This window comes from Syngnathus floridae, chromosome 17, assembly GCF_059516105.1.
Source record: "Syngnathus floridae isolate MCC-2025c chromosome 17, RoL_Sflo_1.0, whole genome shotgun sequence".
Taxonomy (NCBI): Eukaryota; Metazoa; Chordata; class Actinopteri; order Syngnathiformes; family Syngnathidae; genus Syngnathus; species Syngnathus floridae.
In genome coordinates this window covers 4,398,420-4,418,241 of record NC_142429.1, presented here as the reverse complement: position 1 = coordinate 4,418,241, position 19,822 = coordinate 4,398,420, and the positions used below count along the sequence as shown (strand labels likewise).

General features: G+C 46.4%; 4 protein-coding genes across 7 annotated transcripts; 2 read left to right on the top strand and 2 right to left on the bottom strand.

Moving 5' to 3' along the window:
• Window positions 1-5: 5 nt before the first annotated feature.
• Window positions 6-8,093, bottom strand: gga3b (golgi associated, gamma adaptin ear containing, ARF binding protein 3b). Its single transcript, XM_088356995.1, has 17 exons — window positions 8,015-8,093; window positions 7,479-7,563; window positions 7,322-7,397; window positions 7,153-7,251; window positions 6,925-7,048; window positions 6,746-6,849; window positions 6,545-6,625; window positions 6,254-6,391; window positions 6,102-6,183; window positions 5,912-6,022; window positions 2,865-3,122; window positions 2,283-2,368; window positions 2,050-2,183; window positions 1,679-1,953; window positions 1,402-1,571; window positions 1,077-1,187; window positions 6-965 (listed from the first exon to the last, which is right to left on the bottom strand). Exons 1-17 carry the CDS (start codon window positions 8,052-8,054, stop codon window positions 855-857), a joined length of 2,085 nt encoding a protein of 694 aa, XP_088213121.1. The 5' UTR covers window positions 8,055-8,093; the 3' UTR covers window positions 6-854.
• Window positions 8,094-8,208: 115 nt separating this feature from the next.
• Window positions 8,209-9,778, top strand: mrps7 (mitochondrial ribosomal protein S7). 2 transcript variants are annotated; one of them, XM_088356996.1, is made up of 5 exons: window positions 8,209-8,362; window positions 8,751-8,942; window positions 9,141-9,204; window positions 9,296-9,463; window positions 9,542-9,778. In XM_088356996.1, exons 1-5 carry the CDS (start codon window positions 8,319-8,321, stop codon window positions 9,761-9,763), a joined length of 690 nt encoding a protein of 229 aa, XP_088213122.1. In that variant the 5' UTR covers window positions 8,209-8,318; the 3' UTR covers window positions 9,764-9,778. The 2 variants fall into 2 exon arrangements, with proteins under 2 accessions (XP_088213122.1, XP_088213123.1); XM_088356997.1 differs by lacking the exon at window positions 8,209-8,362 and adding an exon at window positions 8,376-8,527.
• A 262-nt stretch (window positions 9,779-10,040) lies between these two features.
• LOC148383717 (MIF4G domain-containing protein B-like) lies at window positions 10,041-12,523 on the bottom strand. 2 transcript variants are annotated; one of them, XM_088356990.1, is made up of 7 exons: window positions 12,363-12,523; window positions 12,015-12,079; window positions 11,796-11,876; window positions 11,625-11,734; window positions 11,237-11,392; window positions 10,949-11,041; window positions 10,041-10,705 (listed from the first exon to the last, which is right to left on the bottom strand). In XM_088356990.1, exons 3-7 carry the CDS (start codon window positions 11,872-11,874, stop codon window positions 10,478-10,480), a joined length of 666 nt encoding a protein of 221 aa, XP_088213116.1. In that variant the 5' UTR covers window positions 11,875-11,876; window positions 12,015-12,079; window positions 12,363-12,523; the 3' UTR covers window positions 10,041-10,477. The 2 variants fall into 2 exon arrangements, with proteins under 2 accessions (XP_088213116.1, XP_088213117.1); XM_088356991.1 differs by lacking the exon at window positions 12,015-12,079 and having other exon boundaries at window positions 12,363-12,520.
• Window positions 12,524-12,794: 271 nt separating this feature from the next.
• Window positions 12,795-16,897, top strand: slc25a19 (solute carrier family 25 member 19). 2 transcript variants are annotated; one of them, XM_088358695.1, is made up of 7 exons: window positions 12,795-12,947; window positions 14,634-14,781; window positions 14,848-15,003; window positions 15,281-15,451; window positions 15,523-15,703; window positions 15,841-15,971; window positions 16,197-16,897. In XM_088358695.1, exons 2-7 carry the CDS (start codon window positions 14,650-14,652, stop codon window positions 16,410-16,412), a joined length of 987 nt encoding a protein of 328 aa, XP_088214821.1. In that variant the 5' UTR covers window positions 12,795-12,947; window positions 14,634-14,649; the 3' UTR covers window positions 16,413-16,897. The 2 variants fall into 2 exon arrangements, with proteins under 2 accessions (XP_088214821.1, XP_088214822.1); XM_088358696.1 differs by lacking the exon at window positions 14,634-14,781 and having other exon boundaries at window positions 12,819-12,943.
• The last annotated feature ends 2,925 nt before the right edge of the window (window positions 16,898-19,822 follow it).

Sequence of the window (19,822 nt, the reverse complement as noted above, 5' to 3'; positions counted from 1 at the left end):
CCAGCTTCCACTCACACACAAATATTTATTTCATGCTGCAAACAAACTGAATGTACAAATGTAAAACATGTCACATATTCACAAATGACAATACAGTAGATTTGATTTATGTACATTTAACACACGCTTCTGCACATCTCAGATGCAAACAAGGCTTTGCGGAGTCGTCACCATGACGCAATTCCACTGCCGAATATTTACTTTCGTTTATGTCCATATATCTTATTTCACATTGTCAAGGTTCGGTGTTAACTGACAGATAAACATACAGCAAGTATCGTGAACGCCTGCTAAAGTGAAGGCTTAGAATTGCTCATAGATCGCAACAAAGCACAACTTTTGCCAGACCAAGCTCATCAACTCCTTTCGAATGATAATGTCGATCTGAATGTGCTGCGGCTGGTTTTGTCCTCCCCGATACTAGTTGAAGAAAAATGATAATCAATGAATAACATCAAATTAAATAGAAGCTGCGCTACACTCAAGTCTTTTGGTTGTTAGAAATTAATCCTTCTACAGTGACATCGTAAAATCCTTGTTAAAAAAAAAGTACTATAACGGTGACACTGTGCGAACAGTGAATAAATACAAATAAATGCTAAAATACTGGGGATCTGACACATTTGCCAGATAGATTTTCTAGTTACAAATTCTGAAAATGTACGCATAGATTTATCCCCATTAAGATTTAATTTATCATGATTTTTGTCATTACGGGTGTAAACATTAACTTGGATATTCCTGTCAGAGGAAACATATGACATTTTTGTTTTAGTAAGAAGAAAAAAAAACTAAAATGTTAAGTCGTTTCAACTGTATTAATGGAGCGATGATAGTTGTCTGGAGTTTTGTGTTTATAAGTGTCCCCATGCCTCGGGCGGGGGGAACTGGTCCACTTCCCCCACCTCGTTGCACATTACACCCCCAAGTGTGAATGCCAGTTTGTAACGCAGGCGAACCTTCTCCTGAAAACATGCAAACAACAAACAATGACTGCGAGTTAGCAAAACGTAAGGTGACTTCAGCTGATCCGTATTGAGAGTAATGTGACATTTGCGTGTGTGGGTGTGACTCACCTTCATTGGATTGGCCAGCAGCATGATCTGTGTGATGGAGGCCGGGGGCAGGATGGGGTTGAACGCGGCCAGTTCTGTTCCCGAAGGAGGCTGCAGCTTCACCTTCATTGACTGGAATAGGAAAGGGCCGGGGTTATGATTGCATAGTGATGACATTAGATGATGACAAATCACTACTTTTACATTAGTCAGGCTTGGCTTTGTAAAAATAAAAACTAGTGCCAAGATACCACAAGATGGTGCCAAAGCATTGCTTTTGTTAGAAGGGGCTTTGGCGCCATCTTGCGGCTTTTTTGGATGTTTCAGAAAAAGCACAACGTCTTACCTTTGGTACAGCAGCTTGCAGTACAACCCCGTGCACAGGGAGTGGTGCCGTGTTAAGCATGGACACCACCATGACTAACACGTCGAGCCTGCCGGGGGGAGAGTCGGAGGCAAAGTTGAACAGAACTCGAACGCCGTCCTTGTCGTAGGCGGTGACCGGCAGCACTTTACCTACAGCGGGAAGAACGGGTTAGCGGCTAGCCGATCGGAAGCCAGCAGACATGACACCCAGCCAATTAGCCAAATCTATTTGAGTGTAATCCGTTAGTCGGTCTTACTGGGTCTGATGGCCTCCAGAGGAACGTGAACATTGCTCAGGGATATCTGCACTGCTCTGGCAGGGCTTCCCTGAGCGGCGGCGTGGGCTGGGGAGAGCGGGTGGAACAGCGGGCTGCCCGGGACGGAGGCCAGGTTCTGGACCTTGGTGTGGGTCAGAGCAGGCGAGCTGGGCAGAACGGTTTGAAGGAGAGATGCTGGAGAGGGGGAGCTCGACACGCCCGCAGGGGGAGGAACGACTGGCGGCGCCCTGAAATTGCTTCCCATCATCATATGACTGGGAAATGTGCAAAGTCACATGTTTTATTCATCACAGCTATTAGAGATAACATACAAATTGTGACTAATATAACAAAGTGGAAAAAAAACGTACCTTTTGTGATCGGGGAAGCCCATCATAGCCAAGTCTTGAAGATTCTGGAGTGAGGTGAAGTCAGGTTCTGCCGAGGGTAAGAGTGGAGCCGGGCATAGAGCGCTCCCAAACAAATCTGTACTCGATGCAGGGGTCTGAAGGCAGGGAAAGCCTTTTGAGCATTTGTTCTGTGTACCTTTTCCTTTTTATGTGTGTACTAGAAGGGCCAACGTGGAACTAGTAGTGGAAAATACCTGCAAAGAACTCCATTGATTGGTCGCTTCGTTCAGCTTTGGTTTGGGTTGGTTGCCTGCTAATGCGGGGTCCTCATCTTTTAGTCCTGCAAGACATACAAAATTCATTTAGGGTGTATTCAGATCAGAAAAGTCCTTTAGTCCGCTTGTTTAGTCCGTGCCAAAATCAGACTTATTTGTTTTCGTTTGGTGCGGTTCCTATTCCTATTTTGCAAGTGAAATATATTTTGTCAACACATCCACGCTTGTGACGATCTGTGCTCCCATTGGAGAGCAATGACCAGGGTGGCTCACAGAGCACAGACCCGGAAACAGAGGAAAAATGCAAGTCCTACGTGCTGCGTTCCTGCTCTGCCTATTTGTGCTGTTGGTCTACGCTGTTTGTATTCACACCTGAAGCGAACCGAGACCACTTTAAAAAGTGGGTCTCAGTCCGGTTCTTTAATCCGCACCAGGATTCGTTTGTGTGTATTCACACCTGCATAAAGCGTCCGGACCAGTGTTAGAATCGAACCCTGGTCTGAATACACCCTTAGACTTTTCAACTGTTTTTGCTTGTAAGTTAAGGAGTTGTGCGAGCACCTAACGACAGCAGCTCCTGATCAAGAAGCGAGAGCGCGTCGGAGGCGAAGTCAGGCGGAGGGTGAGCCGGACCGCTGCCCTGACGGGCCGGAGAGCCCGTCGGCTGTTTAGGAGGCGGCGGCAGGGCGGGGAAGGACGAGTCTCCCAAGATGTCTGACAGATCGCCGGAGAGCAGCGCGGGGACTGCGGGTTGAGGAGGGCTCGGCGGGTCAGCGCCGCCGGCCAGGTCCACGAGTGTGTCCGTCGTCTCTGGTGAGTCTGGAAGGTAAACGCGGCAAGATTGTGACGCGCCGGATGAAAAGATGGCTCATGAGGGCATGTGTCATTTCTATATATAGTCAAACCTCGGTTTTCGAATGTCCCAGTTCTCAAACAAATCGGAATTCGAACGGAAAATTCTAGAGTTCTTTGCTTTGGTTGTTGACGGTGCTGTGGTGGAGAGAGTGAGCAGCACCAGATTCCTGGGGGTGCACATCGGTGAGGACCTCTCCTGGTCCGCTAACACCGCATCGCTGGCAAAGAAAGCTCAGCGCCGCCTGTACTTCCTGCGGAAACTCAGGCGAGCGAGTGCTCCTCCGGCCGTTATGACTATATTCTACCGCGGCACCATTGAGAGCGTCCTCTCCAGTTGTATCGCTGTCTGGGGTGGTAGCTGCACTGAATACGACATGAAGGCCCTGCAGCGCATAGTGAACACGGCTGGTAAGATTATTGGCGCTTCACTCCCCTCCCTGAAGGACATTTACACCTCCCATCTCACCCGCAAGGCGGCCACATTTGTGAGTGATGTGAGTCACCCCGCTCACGCTTTGTTTGATCTTCTGCCCTCTGGGAAGAGGTACGGGAGCCTGCGCTCCCGCACCACCAGACTCACCAACAGCTTCATTCTCCGGGCTGTTAGGATCCTTATTCATCACTCTTATTTATTCATTGTTTGTGCCTTCTTGTTTTTTTTTTTTTTGTGTTGTTTACTTGTATGTATATTGTGTACTATGTCTTGTCACCGTGGGATAGTCAAAGTCAAAGTCAAAGTCAGCTTTATTGTCAATTTCTCCACATGCCAAAGACACACAAAGAAACCGAAATTTCGTTCCCCCCTATCCCACGGTGACAAGACATGGCCCACAACAGACAAACAAGTAAACAAGTATAACAAAAGCGTGCTGAATAAATAATGAATAAATAACAACAAATAAATAAATAAATAAGAGGAGCAAGAAAAAAGGAGCAAGTGCGCGTATAGCAGACATTCCAGAAAATAGCGCAACAGTGCCGCACGCTACGCAGAAGGGGGTAGTGGGAAAGTAATTTCGATTTCTTTGTGTGTCTTGGCATGTGAAGAAATTGACAATAAAGCAGACTTTGACTTTGACTTTGAAAACACAAAGACGCAATGCGACAGTGAGCGCCCGGCGCGCTGCGGTTGCGTGATCGGACCAAATTAAGCACCCTGCGCACTGAGGTCCACTTAAATTTTGGAAAGTACATCAGGACTTTAAAAATATTTTCTAAATTTCAGCGACGGCTCTGTCACAAAAATGCAACCAGCGCGGTGAAGTTGCGCGGTCGGCAGTGCGCTACAGTTGTGCGATCGGACAAAAATGCACAAATGAAAAAATGCTTAAATAAGGCGTTTTTTTTAGTCTTGTAATAGATTACATTTTTCCCCATAATTTGTAATGGGAAAAATAGATTCGGAATTTGATCGATTCACTTCTCGTACCACCTTCTGGAACGGATTGTGGTTGAAAACCGAGGTTTGACTGTGTGTGTGTGTATATCTATATATCTATATAGATATATATATAGATATATAGATATACCGTATTTGCCGGTGTATTGGTCGACCTTTTTCGATCCAAAATCGACCGAAAAAAATCGACCTCGACTTATACACCGAGTCATAAAATTTAACTTCGTATTCATCGCTTCAAATGTGATGGTAACCAAGGCCGTTTCTCATGCATCTCATTGTGCGTTGCACTTAGAAAATTTGAACCGGGCGGCGTGCGCGAGTGCGCGGCCCGCTGGAAGTCGAATGAGGCGCCGCCACCACCTCCGCGGTGCTTATAAACAGCCGATCCGCTCGGCGGGGGCTATTTTCGGCCACTTGGCTCGTGCGCACGGCCTCCCGGATGTGCCGGGCGGGCGCGCGAGCTCGCCGGCCACTGGAAGTCGAATGAGGCGCCGCCACCACCTCCGCGGTGCTTATAAACAGCCGATCCGCTCGGCGGGGGCTATTTTCGGCCACTTGGCTCGTGCGCACGGCCTCCCGGATGTGCCGGGCGGGTGCGCGAGCTCGCCGGCCGCTGGAAGTCGAATGAGGCGCCGCCACCACCTCCGCGGTGCTTATAAACAGCCGATCCGCTCGGCGGGGGCTATTTTCGGCCACTTGGCTCGTGCGCACGGCCTCCCGGATGTGCCGGGCGGGTGCGCGAGCTCGCCGGCCGCTGGAAGTCGAATGAGACGCCGCGACCACCTCCGCGGTGCTTATAAACAGCCGATCCGCTCGGCGGGGGCTATTTTCGGCCACTTGGCTCGTGCGCACGGCCTCCCGGATGTGCCGGGCGGGTGCGCGAGCTCGCCGGCCGCTGGAAGTCCAATGAGGCGCCGCGATCTCCTCCGCGGTGCTTATAAAGTGCCGATCCGCTCGGCTTGGAGCTATTTCCGGCCTCCCGTTGGTGCCGGGTGGCGTGCGCGAGCTCGCCGGCCGCGATCTCCTCCGCGGTGCTTATAAACAGCCGCATGCGCACGGCCTCCCGGAATTTGAACACATTTCGTCAATAAATTTCGCATATTGAATTTTGAAGTTTAATATAATGCAACAATTGAGCTCGACTTATACAAAGGATATATCATAAAATCGTAAATTTCCGTCGAATTTTAGGGGGTCGACTTATACACCGAGTCGACCTGTACACCGGCAAATACGGTATATATGAGTGTGTGTGTGTGTGCGTGTGTATATGTGTGTGCGTGTTTGTGTTTGTGTGTGTGTGCGCATTTTCTCTTGTGTGTCAATGTGTGGGCTCATATAATCGTCTGACCGTTATGTCCACGAGGCTCCAGGCTGTCTCCATTGATGGGCAAGCCCTCAACAATTTTCTTGTAGGCATTGATGACTCTGGAGAGGTCATCGCTGGCCTGCAGAATGTCACCTGAGCAGAGTAACCATTCATCCATCGTTAAGAATTCATCAATTTTCCTTAACTGATCGCGTGGAAGAACTTGGCAAACCTAAACTGGTGTCGTTGTCCTCAGCCTCTGTGGCCATTTTGAAAGCGGCCCGCCTCAGCTTATCACAGCGGTCATACAGTTCCTAAGGCAGCAAAGAGCAAGGTTGTCAAGTAAGGCTTTGATGTGACGTGACCTTTTTTTAAAAGGCAAACCTTCATAATCTCCTTGTCAGACTCTGACGAAGAATCTTTGTCGTAGTGGGACAGCATCTCGGACAAGAGCTTGACGTTGATGTTTACCTCCTCCAGCGTGTTGCAGCGTTTTGATGCCTTCTGCACCCGCACCTCGTCCTGGGGAATGACAGACGATGTAATCGCAAAATCAGCTCTGGCGGTTACCATGACGACAAAGTTCGGAAATACTAAACAAAATAATTGTATGAAATATTTGAAGATAATTTTGTTCAGATTTTAAAACACGACATGATTGTTGAAGTGTCTCACCTCCTTAACCATATTTTTGATTAACCTGTTGGCCTCCTGGAGGTCTTCAGGATTTTTGCTCCGGAGAAGCTCAGTAAGGAGCTGTGGACACACACACACCAACATAGAAACATTGCCGACAAAACAAGCGCAAGTAACTGAGTAATCATCTGGAGCAGTTCGCAATCTGTTTATCAAATATCATAACAAAAGCTTGCAGACCTTCCCCATGTCTTCGTTGTCAAACACAGGGTGTTTGGGCCGTGTGGGCGGAGAGGGAATCAAAGTCCGGTCCAGCGGCAATTCTGGGTCCCGGGTCACCAGCCCTTTGGGAAGAGAGTTGTCATGAACAGAGAAAGGGAGAGGAAAAGAAGGCTGCTCCAAATTGTGTCAAAGCATACCTTGTCTTCTCAGTGTTTGGTAGGCTTCATTTATCTTGGGCTCATTAGGGAACGCCACGGTCCAGCTGTACAGCATTTCTACAATCTTTGTCTTTGCCTTCTCGGGTGCGCTGTCGCCCATGTACTGGAAATCAGTGAAATTATCAGGTTTGGCCAAACATTTTGAGGACCGGGGTGGATCCCCTGAGATAGATGGGGGTTCGTTGTACAGCACCTAAGACAACTCACCTTTGGAGACACGACTTTAATCAACTCGTTTAAAAATCGATATTTTCCAACTTCATTATGAAACCTCCTCCCGCAGTTTTTCATGCACGCCTCTAACACCTGCACACACAATCAAGATATTTAAATCAATCAAGCTTGCTTATGCTGCACAGAAGATTGTTCTTCTTACTGTAAGAGCCTGAAGAGCTTCCCATTCTTGTGGTGAGTGGATTTTGTGGACTAGTAATGGTATTGCAATTTGGGGGCTGCAGGAAGAAAGTTCAAATAATATACATTTTTCCCAGGGGAGGAAAATGACAAACGCTTTGTGAATATAAAACCCTAACCCTTCAAGTTCTTTGTTGACTTGGTCACAGAAGCCAATGATGTACTCCCAGTCCTCTTGTCTGTTAGTTGGATGGGTGGCTTTATCTGAGACACACAGACACACAGACACACACAGACACACACAGACACACACAGACACACACACACACACAGACACACACACACAGACACACACACACAGACACACACACACACACACACACACACACACACACACACACACACACACACACACACACACACACACACACACACACACACACACACACAGACGTTTCCATATGATTTGATTATTAGTCCAATCATACAATTCATAACTCGTGTCAAGTCAACAGACACATTTAAAAACAGATCTCCACCCTGATGACTGACATGATGCACACATAGACCAGTGACGACCATAACGGTGCCAAAAGTGCTTGAAAGCAGTGCTGACACCTACTGTATAAAATAATTTACTGTATTGTGACCCTGGCATTGGAATCTGCATGATAACAGGTATGTTTTGATTGATAAAATAGCAATAATCACTCACTGAGCCAGGATTCAAGCGACTCCCCTTCCTGATACGCCATAGCAATCAAGGCATCGCGAGATGTTACGAGCGTATAAACGAGAGTTGCGTATAATGGCATTCTTGGCTAAATATAATACATTGTAGGAACAAAAAATTGCATATAGTAAAACATAAATTCAACAACAGTACAATTAGAATTTTATTGTTGTTTGTATTTTAAACAACATAATATATACATACAATATTTGTATTTTTGGAAGGCATCGTTACGGGCTACTAAACTGTGTGTCTGGGTCCTAATAGACGAACCGACATTTTCAACATGGCCACTTCCATTACTGGGTTTTTAAAACCTTGGACGCCCAGGTAATGTTGCGTTGCAAATCTGTTATGTTACTCTAGCATTAAATTTAATGTAATTTTACTCTATCGCATTTTTTTCGAGGAAAGTTAAATAGACAGTCGAGAAATTTTGCTGCCATGTTTCATGATGATCAGTACAGCCCGACTGGACTTTATGCATGCACATAGGTTTGCATATATGTTTGAATAACATCACTAGTTATTAATTTCAATAATATCTTGTTTTGTTGGTTCAATGAGGCTTGTGTTGATAGCTTCATCCCCTCCCATCATTGCACATAGGAATGTACAGCATTGTTATACTGATTATGGTGTCAACAGCATTCTTCTAACTGAAATGCGTTACAAATTATTATGATGGCCTGATATGCTGAATGTTTTGTGTATGGAGGGTGTTGGCGATGCGATGGAGCAGATACAATCCATACTACCTGGAGCCAGAGGTGAGGAAGGAGGCCTATGACAAACCAGAGACAGAACTCACCGAAGAGGAGAAGGAAGAGCAGGCACTGAAGACTCTCAGGCCCATCAAGGCAGCTGAAAACAGCGTCACCAGCTCTGTTTACCATGATCCTGTCATCAGGTACCTCTCATACATCTTTAATGAGCCAAAATGGCAAAACTTTTACTCACCCTGTGCTTAAGTAGAAATACAGATAATGTGTTTTTTGGTTGAGTTGGTGGACAGTAAAAGTTTAGAGCTGTCACAAAAGTAAACACTAAAGTACAGATACCTGAAGATTTGATTTGATTGCTGATCATTTTATTTTGGGTTTTCCAGTAAGTTCATCAACATGATGATGAAGCATGGAAACAAAGTTTTGGCAAGGGAGATCATGACAGAGGTACAAACACACTTGTATGCCCTCACATCTTCAGAGAGTGAATTAAAGAGTGTGATATCGTCAGTTCAAAATGTTTGTGCTCCTTTCTCAGACATTGGAACAAATTAAAAGGAAACAGGTGGAGAAGTACCACAAAGCTCCAGAAGGAAAGAGAGAAGAGATTGAGTGCAATCCTTATGCCATCTTCCATCAAGCGTTAGACAACTGTAAGCCTGTTGTTGGTCTTTCCAACATCCAGAAAGGTGGAAAATATTACCAGGTCAGTTTTGATTTCATAAAACTTAATATTGCAAGTAACAAATAAAATTTCAAAACACAACACCCTTTCGTCACTCAGGTGCCAGTTCCGCTAACTGAGAACAGGCGACGCTTCCTTGCCATGAAATGGATGATCACAGAGTGCAGGGAGAACAAGCACCGGCGCACACACATGTACGAAAAACTCTCCCAGGAGCTGATGGCGGCCTCTGTGAAGGAAGGAAATGTCTTCAAGAAGAAGATTGAACTGCATAAGATGGCCGAAGCCAACAGAGCGTACGCGCATTACCGTTGGTGGTAGAAGTGCACTGGAGGGGGGGGGGGGGGGGGGGGGGGCGGGGGGGGGGGGTGTAGTCGTCTTCTTGACATTGAATGGTGTCATGTAAATAATGGACTGGAGGGCTGAAGAATTTGGAGCGACAGGGATGGCTCAAGACATCAGAATTGTAATGTTGGAATTCATTTCACTCGTGTTTGTGTGAGTCGTGAAGGAGCTTCTTTTACAGGTATAACAATACATAAAGTACATTTTATACAATATACAAATTAGTTGATGCGGCTGAATAAAAGGGCACAAGTCAGGCTGTATTTTTATTTCAATCTAAAATGTATTGGAACAAATACAAAATAGCGTTCACAAACCAGTCTGCCAAAATAAAACCACAACATTCACACACCTTGTAAACCTTGCATGCAGAACTGCAATGCAAATCTTTAGAAAGAAAATATTTCTCAAAACTTCACCCGAAATTCCTACTTCTTTGCCTATTGTCACACATCAGAAAAAGTGTCAAACCAGCTTATATCTTATCAGGAATACCACAACTTTAACCTTGAAATGTTTTCTCATGGAAAGGAATGCTTTGAAAATATATAAAACTACAATGAATAAATACAAGAATAACTAATGTGACTGAACCGCAGGAATTGAACTCCGAGGCTCTATTGCACAGTCTTGATATCCATCATGAAAATTGCTGCTGCACTCCATCCCCAATGTCCCTCTGTGCCACCTTCAGTCTGCAATTTCGCTGTAGTAGTATCTGTGCGCCGTGCCACTGAGCACCCAGCCCCCTGCCCTAAATTCCAGGATCTCCAGCAACAGCAAGCGGGCCATGGAGGCGAGGCCCTCCTGGAGCAGGAAGCCGTCGCGCAGCAGGTAGAAAAGTTCGTCCATGCGCTGGCTATTGGCCTTTTCCAGCTGCTCGCCGATGCGATGGAGCTGCAGCACCAGACAGTCCACCTGAGAGAGGATGCACCAAAGCTGGAGGGTGAGTACAGTGCTACGAATAATTCTCCTGGTTTGTCCTTGTGATGCCACAAGAAGGCAGAAAAGCAACTAAAACAGGATTGTAACGTGTCAACACTATACATATAGTCCATACGCAATTGTGAAGCAATATAACATAAATGACAATTCAGTAGACACAAAAACCACATTCATAAGAGACCTCATTGAAAAAAAAAAGAGTGCACTCTTTCTCACCTCTTCTTCATTAGTCAAAGCGTCGGCTTGCGCCAGCCTCATCAGACAGTCGTAAACGGGGTTGACCAGTGCCACCATGGGCATGTTGTTCACCTGGTGGACATCGCAAAAGTTAGAACCAAACCGAATCATTTTAAACATGCATGTGATTGGTTGATTCTGAGAACAGTCACATCCCATACGAGGGTGTGCACACGTGTGCAACTGCATAATCTCAGTTATGTGAGGCGTTCTCATTCAATGCAATGAACAGTGAAAATCAGATGGTGTCGGTGGTAGCACACTCACTTTGAGGTAGTCGTAGATGTTGCAGATGAAGGTGACGAAGCAGATCCACTCCTGCAGGGAACGAGCTCGGATCCCCTCGCGTTCCTTGAACTCCTGCTGGAGCCTGTTCAGCAAGTTCCTCCTGAACACGCTGCCGTTGTTCTGCTTGGCCTCCGCCTGTTCCGCACAGTACATTTTCACAACATAATTTTGTGAAACTCTTTCACCGATTTTACCATAAAACTTCATTTTTAACAATAATGGCCTCTGCTTTTGCACTTAAAGTCTTACTCCTGGTATAAATTCAAATATAGACACTTGCTGCAATTGCGTAAATAAACACACCCCTGGCCACTTGTGCGGAACTGCACTCCATTACATGTAGGGCATCTCCTAACATTGCAAGCACCTGTGCAATTGTGTAGCAGATACGTCCTGCCTCCTTGCTGAACACTTGGTCCTTCAGCGACTGATCCACGATGATGTTGGACACCTTCTCCAGATTCACTGACCCTGGATCTGGAAGATGATGTTAGAGTACACTGACACGCTTTGGGGATTATTCATATGTTGAACGCACCTTTCAAGGCTGTTTTGAGCAACATTTGCGTTTCTAGGTCAAACGATTGAATTCTGTAGTCCTCAGGAGAGTTTTCCATAGCTGCAGAGAACACCAACGAATGCAATGACAAACATTATTTCGAAATACATAGCGTGTTGGGATTTTTGTTTTATATTTCACAATAGAAATCACTTGAAATGAGCAGTCCATAAAAAAACTTAAAATTTTAACTCCCACCTAAACTATTTAGCAGCGACAACAATAGCTCCGAAATCCTGTGGTGTCATCAAGTTGGCTGCAGACTAAAGAGAGCAAGGATTAACATGAGCAAACTCGGGTCACATTCAAGTCGAAGTGCGATAAATGAGCAAGTTACTAACAACGCCCCCCAAACACTTTTGGTTATTCATGATATCAGTTCCGAGCAGTTGTGTAAAAAATGTTTCGTTTTGGTTGTTTTTAAATCGAACGTGATGCTATCAAGCTAGCTTGTTTACTCCTGATCAACAAGTAGGAGTTAAGTTTAACGTAAGAAGAGTTTAATGTCGAGTTACAAAAACATCTGGTTTAGATTTTATTACTTACGTTTGCAAAATCTTACGCGAAATGGAAAGTTAATTGAAGATTTTTCGCGTCTTCACTCGCATAGGTATGGCATACCGGATGCATTCAAAGATGAAATATCATTACAAGATAAATCTTGTATCCACGCGCATAGGTAAATTTAGTATTTCAAAGATACAATGTTAGCACAAGATAGTTTACCAAAGCTGGGTCGTTGCAACGAGACAAACTCTCGGTTGTCCCCTTGCGGTGAGAGCCCCCTGTCTTCAAATTATTTAAAATTCGAGATATATTTTGTACGTACCACATATTAATTGTTAAAAAAAAAAAAGATTCTACTAGAGTGTTGAATTGCACTTTACTAAGCACATTTATAATGAATGGTCCAAGAAGTGGTTTAATCATTTAATGTAGTTGTCCACGCCATCAATGGGTGGCGGTATTGTATTTTTATATTTTTCAACCGCGTTGGCTCATCACCTGGAAGTAGTAACAGTCAATGGTGGAAGCCGCAGTCGTTTGACTTGCTCATGTTAGATTTTCCAAGTCTTCGTGGAGGATATAGGGCACATTTTTTCATCAAGGCCGACAAAGTTATCCAAGTAGGTTATTGATTGCACTGGTTATTATGACCTTTGTATTCCTCTTCACGAAATGTCGTTGTTTGCTTAGCTTTTTACCAAGTCCTATAACATGCCCTCTACTGGGTTTGTTTACATCATTCTCACACTACTACTCATCTTTAAGTGGTTTCACCATTTTGTCTTAATTTATCTCTCCATTTTATGAATACAAAAGAGAGGTTGAATCTTCAAATTTTCCATTTTCCTCTCGCGTTTAAGTGTGCTTGGAAAATGGAAGGAATCGACTGCTGCTTGATTTTAGATGAATTACCAAGCGCAAGTTCACGCCTGTATATTCTAAAATTGTAGTTATTTTCTGGAAGACCAAAATCAATTTACCGTATTTGCCGGTGTACAGGTCGACTCGGTGTATAAGTCGACCCCCTAAAATTCGACGGAAATTTACGATTTTATGATATATCCTTTGTATAAGTCGAGCTCAATTGTTGCATTATATTAAACTTCAAAATTCAATATGCGAAATTTATTGACGAAATGTGTTCAAATTCCGGGAGGCCGTGCGCATGCGGCTGTTTATAAGCACCGCGGAGGAGATCGCGGCCGGCGAGCTCGCGCACGCCACCCGGCACCAACGGGAGGCCGGAAATAGCTCCAAGCCGAGCGGATCGGCACTTTATAAGCACCGCGGAGGAGATCGCGGCGCCTCATTGGACTTCCAGCGGCCGGCGAGCTCGCGCACCCGCCCGGCACATCCGGGAGGCCGTGCGCACGAGCCAAGTGGCCGAAAATAGCCCCCGCCGAGCGGATCGGCTGTTTATAAGCACCGCGGAGGTGGTCGCGGCGTCTCATTCGACTTCCAGCGGCCGGCGAGCTCGCGCACCCGCCCGGCACATCCGGGAGGCCGTGCGCACGAGCCAAGTGGCCGAAAATAGCCCCCGCCGAGCGGATCGGCTGTTTATAAGCACCGCGGAGGTGGTGGCGGCGCCTCATTCGACTTCCAGCGGCCCGCGAGCTCGCGCACCCGCCCGGCACATCCGGGAGGCCGTGCGCACGAGCCAAGTGGCCGAAAATAGCCCCCGCCGAGCGGATCGGCTGTTTATAAGCACCGCGGAGGTGGTGGCGGCGCCTCATTCGACTTCCAGTGGCCGGCGAGCTCGCGCGCCCGCCCGGCACATCCGGGAGGCCGTGCGCACGAGCCAAGTGGCCGAAAATAGCCCCCGCCGAGCGGATCGGCTGTTTATAAGCACCGCGGAGGTGGTCGCGGCGTCTCATTCGACTTCCAGCGGCCGGCGAGCTCGCGCACCCGCCCGGCACATCCGGGAGGCCGTGCGCACGAGCCAAGTGGCCGAAAATAGCCCCCGCCGAGCGGATCGGCTGTTTATAAGCACCGCGGAGGTGGTGGCGGCGCCTCATTCGACTTCCAGCGGGCCGCGCACTCGCGCACGCCGCCCGGTTCAAATTTTCTAAGTGCAACGCACAATGAGATGCATGAGAAACGGCCTTGGTTACCATCACATTTGAAGCGATGAATACGAAGTTAAATTTTATGACTCGGTGTATAAGTCGAGGTCGATTTTTTTCGGTCGATTTTGGATCGAAAAAGGTCGACCAATACACCGGCAAATACGGTATCCACATTTGTCATTGTTTGATGACAACGGCAGCACAAAGTCGCAATGAATCCTTATTTGTCTGTTTGAAAAGGTAGCAGAGCCCTAAGTGACATGGTGGGCTATGACCCTGCGGTGCAGGGGTCACTGCTCGGTGCCTGGGAGGCCGCTCTGGCGGGGTCAGCCGCTGGCATGGTCACCCGAGCCCTCATCAGCCCTTTGGATGTCATTAAAATTCGATTTCAGGTAGCATGACAAAGCTGGTGGACACGAGTATTGCATTCTTGATATTATTATCTCTTTTCCTTCCAGCTTCAGATTGAGAGTCTTTCCTCTCGAAGAGCAGGAGGGAAGTACTGGGGATTGTTTCAGGCGGCACGTTGCATTCGCAGAGAAGAGGGCCTTCCTGCTTTTTGGAAGGGGCACGTCCCCGCACAGCTGCTCTCCATCTGCTATGGAGCAGTGCAGGTGCTGTACAATCGACCCTCCGACTATCGGCGTAGAATACTTTAAAGAGCCACTCGTGATTAGTGAAACTGATCGAGAGAGACCATACAATGACCCTCCCACACACTTTAAAGACGATAAAAATGACACTTAAAGCAAAATAGAGTTCAAAACTGTGATTCAAGTATTTTAGTACCCGTCAAACAAACTCTGTAAAAACCCATAAAAATACAGCAGTGGTGCGATGAAGTTAATGAAGGCCTCTGTGTGTGTAAAAGCTGTAGGATTTCTGTTGCAGTTTGCCACTTTTGAGTTTCTGACCAAGGCGGTCCACGACACGACGCCATTCAACAGCCAGACGTCCGGGGTGCATTTCTTTTGCGGAGGCTTGGCTGCTTGCTCGGCCACGGTGGCGTGTCAGCCTCTGGACACGCTCAGGACACGCTTTGCTGCACAGGGCGAGCCCAAGGTGGGAAGAGGCCACTCAAACCAGGCCAACCGGAGTGATACTTTGGCCTGAATTGTTTTGTACGTTTGCAGTTGTACAGGAACCTGACGGATGGCGTGCGCACCATGTGGCACTCTGGGGGCGCGCTGACGTTCTACCGTGGCCTCTCGCCAATGCTCATCGGCGTGTTTCCGTATGCTGGCCTGCAGTTCTTCTTCTACAACGTCTTCAAAAGGCTGCTGGCCCCGCCACCTTCTGCTGGCAAATCCGGAGGTCAGTGCACTTAGGCCATGTTGTCATGCTTTTAATATCAGTTATTCTGGGTTTTTTTTTTCAGGTTTTTTTTTCTTCTTTTCTTCTCTTGATTATTCACGTGTTTGTGTATGTGGTTTTTTTTGTGTGCGTTGAAGAAAATCTCAGGACTCTGCTGTGTGGCAGTGGAGCTGGAATGATTAGCAAAACTGTCACCTATCCGTTAGACCTGTTCAAGAAGAGACTGCAAGTTGCAGGCTTTGAGGAGGCCAGAGTTCACTTTGGACAGGTCAGCTGAGCCCTCACTTAGCATACAACAATACTCTCTGGCAAATATTCGATCATTACTCTGTTTCTGTCATATATAATACTCCAAAGTGTCATTTTGTCTCCTATTAAAAAAAGGTAATTTGGGTGGTTGGGACGCATTGTCAGTTCCATTCAGTTCAGGGAAGATATGGATGATTTGAGATTGAGTCAAAGCACACAAGTGACACCCCCCCTCTCAAAATAGGTGCGCCGCTACCGAGGTTTAGTGGACTGCGTGGCGCAGATTGCCAAAGAGGAGGGCATGCCAGGCTTCTTCAAAGGCCTCTCTCCCAGCTTGCTCAAGGCGGCCCTGTCTACAGGCTTCACCTTCTTCTGCTACGAATTGTTCCTCAAGGTGCTCCGAGACCTCAAAGTGCCGGCAAATAACGGTGACCTCGACAGTCGTGCAGCGGCAAGATAGCCAAAGCGGAAATGGAATCACGGCCACTTGCCGTTGGCACAATGTACAGTACGCTACTTTTGTACACTGAAAACATTTATTTATGAAATTATTCTATTATTATTATCTATTATCAGGTCTCCAAAGGTTTTATTTTTTTCTAAATATGATACCCAGCTTTGCACATTTTTAACCATTTTGTTACGCCTTCGTTCATGTGTTGTTGTCTCTTTGGGTTTACTCCCGAGTGAGCTTGGGACGCTCTCGACGACAGCATTGAACTTCACCTGGCGACCATCTCTTGGCGTGCTCACACTGACCGTACAGGTATTTGTTGCTTTTTTGTTAACACGGGTTCTAAGAAAGCCAGAGAAGCAGATGATGTCCTCTGTTTCCAAAAGTTGGTTTCTTATATGCAGAACGGATCAAACTTGGAGTCAAGGGACCTCTGTCCTGTTATATGCTGTGTACTGTACTCAAATGCAAAATAAAAAAAGCTACCGTAATTTCCGGACTATAAGTCGCGTTTTTTTTCATAGTTTGGGTGGGGGGTGGCGACTTATACTCAGGAGCGACTTATATATGTTTTTTTTTCACAAATTTTTACTTGATCATTAAGACATCACTTACAAGTATAGTTGACCACTTCCCATGTTATTTTTAGTATAGTTGATCACTTCACATGCTTTTATATCTTTATCTTGAACATATTCAAACATAAAAAATAGAGAAAACATCAAATAAAGCAATTAACACTTTAAAGCACCATATCCAAGTCCACTGTCTGCTGTATGTACACTTGCTCCATTTTTGCTCCTCTTATATTTATTATTATTTGTTTATTTATCATTTATTCAACACTCTTATTTATTCATTGTTTGTGCCTTCTTGTTTTTTTTTTGTGTTGCTTGTATGCATATGTGTACTATCTCACCGAGGGATAGTGGGAACGTAATTTCAATCTCTTTGTGTGTCTTAGTATATGAAAAAAAATCGACGACAAAGCACACTTTGATAAAACAACCAAATAAAATAAACAAAAAACTACATCTGAAAAAAATTATATTTTCAGACGAAACTGGATGAGGGCACTCTAAATTTCACCGTTGGCCGTGACTCATCAACTGGGTGGGCTTAAGAAAAATGGCACCAAAAAGAAACTCATATTTTGCCGGTTACAAACTTCAAGTTGTAAAATATGCAGCTGAAAACAGTAATCGAGCAGCAGAAAGAAAGTTTGGAGAACCATGATGTACCAATGGATTACTATTTCAAGTGACGTCAGTGGCACGGCGCGGCGTGGCGGACATAAAGGACAAACGTACCCACGTAAGGACTACCGGCATCATTAGCGGTGATCGTTTCTAAGTGACACGGAGGACAAAGATTTTGAAGGAATTAAGGATTTGGAGTGACATAGAAGGTTTGAAAAACTATTATGGCTTTTACGCACGCCCGGTCCTACTGTACTGAGTCGGGGGCCGGCGCTCGGCCGAGTGGCTGTCCGCGAACGGTGCATGGGGCTCGGACATGGCCATTACGAATGCCCGGTCCTATGCCATGGAGCTCTCGTGTCTGGATAGTCCACGCCGCCACACGCTTGGAAGTTTGTTTCGTTTAATAAAGAGCCGTTTACCAAACCCACGTCTATCCTTGTACTTTGTTAACGCTACAATATAGTAGTTATATACTAGATCTGTGGAACAAAGACGAGGCTTACGTCAGGGCGCACGCGCAGCGATGTTGACAAAGGACGAGGAATTTGATCGATGGATTTAATGGATTTAAAGTGCATGGATGGTTTGATAATATTATTGGCTTATATTATAGTTATTTGAAATATAGTTTATCTATCATTATATGAGCCTGTGGAATATTTTGAAGGGCAAGCGCACTCAGCCGCGCGCACCCATTGTTGACAAAGAACGATCGATGGATTTAATGAATTGGAGTGACACCGATGGTTTTATAAACATGTTATTCATGTAATAGTTGTCCTTAATCACTCTATATGTTACGTCAGGCCCGTTCTCAGCTCTTTGTTTGTGTTTGTCACGTTAGCATACCTATCGTTTAGCCTGTTGTTGCTATTTAATGAATTGGAGTGACACCGATGGTTTTATAAACATGTTATTCATGTAATAGTTGTCCTTAATCACTCTATATGTTACGTCAGGCCCGTTCTCAGCTCTTTGTTTGTGTTTGTCACGTTAGCATACCTATCGTTTACCCTGTTGTTGCTATCGTTTAGCCTGTTGTTGCCCGTTCATGACTGTTTTTGGTGTGGGATTGCGACTTATACTCCGGAGCGACTTATATACCGTATTTGCCGGTGTACAGGTCGACTCGGTGTATAAGTCGACCCCCTAAAATTCGACGGAAATTTACGATTTTATGATATATCCTTTGTATAAGTCGAGCTCAATTGTTGCATTATATTAAACTTCAAAATTCAATATGCGAAATTTATTGACGAAATGTGTTCAAATTCCGGGAGGCCGCACGCCGCCCGGCACCAACGGGAGGCCGGAAATAGCTCCAAGCCGAGCGGATCGGCACTTTATAAGCACCGCGGAGGAGATCGCGGCACCTCATTGGACTTCCAGCGGCCGGCGAGCTCGCGCACCCGCCCGGCACATCCGGGAGGCCGTGCGCACGAGCCAAGTGGCCGAAAATAGCCCCCGCCGAGCGGATCGGCTGTTTATAAGCACCGCGGAGGTGATCGCGGCGCCTCATTCGACTTCCAGCGGCCGGCGAGCTCGCGCATCCGCCCGGCACATCCGGGAGGCCGTGCGCACGAGCCAAGTGGCCGAAAATAGCCCCCGCCGAGCGGATCGGCTGTTTATAAGCACCGCGGAGGTGGTCGCGGCGCCTCATTGGACTTCCAGCGGCCGGCGAGCTCGCGCACCCGCCCGGCACATCCGGGAGGCCGTGCGCACGAGCCAAGTGGCCGAAAATAGCCCCCGCCGAGCGGATCGGCTGTTTATAAGCACCGCGGAGGTGGTCGCGGCGCCTCATTCGACTTCCAGCGGGCCGCGCACTCGCGCACGCCGCCCGGTTCAAATTTTCTAAGTGCAACGCACAATGAGATGCATGAGAAACGGCCTTGGTTACCATCACATTTGAAGCGATGAATACGAAGTTAAATTTTATGACTCGGTGTATAAGTCGAGGTCGATTTTTTTCGGTCGATTTTGGATCGAAAAAGGTCGACCAATACACCGGCAAATACGGTATGTTTTTTTTCACTTTTGGGGGCATTTTATGGCTGGTGCGACTTATACCCCGGAGCGACTTATAGTCCGGAAAATACGGTACATTTTTTATTTAGCATGTGAAAAGGGCCAGTTTCTCCAAAAAATATTTTGCGCAGGAGGGAAGCGAGTCATGAGCAAATCACCGACTTGCAATTTACAACTAAAATGCTATAA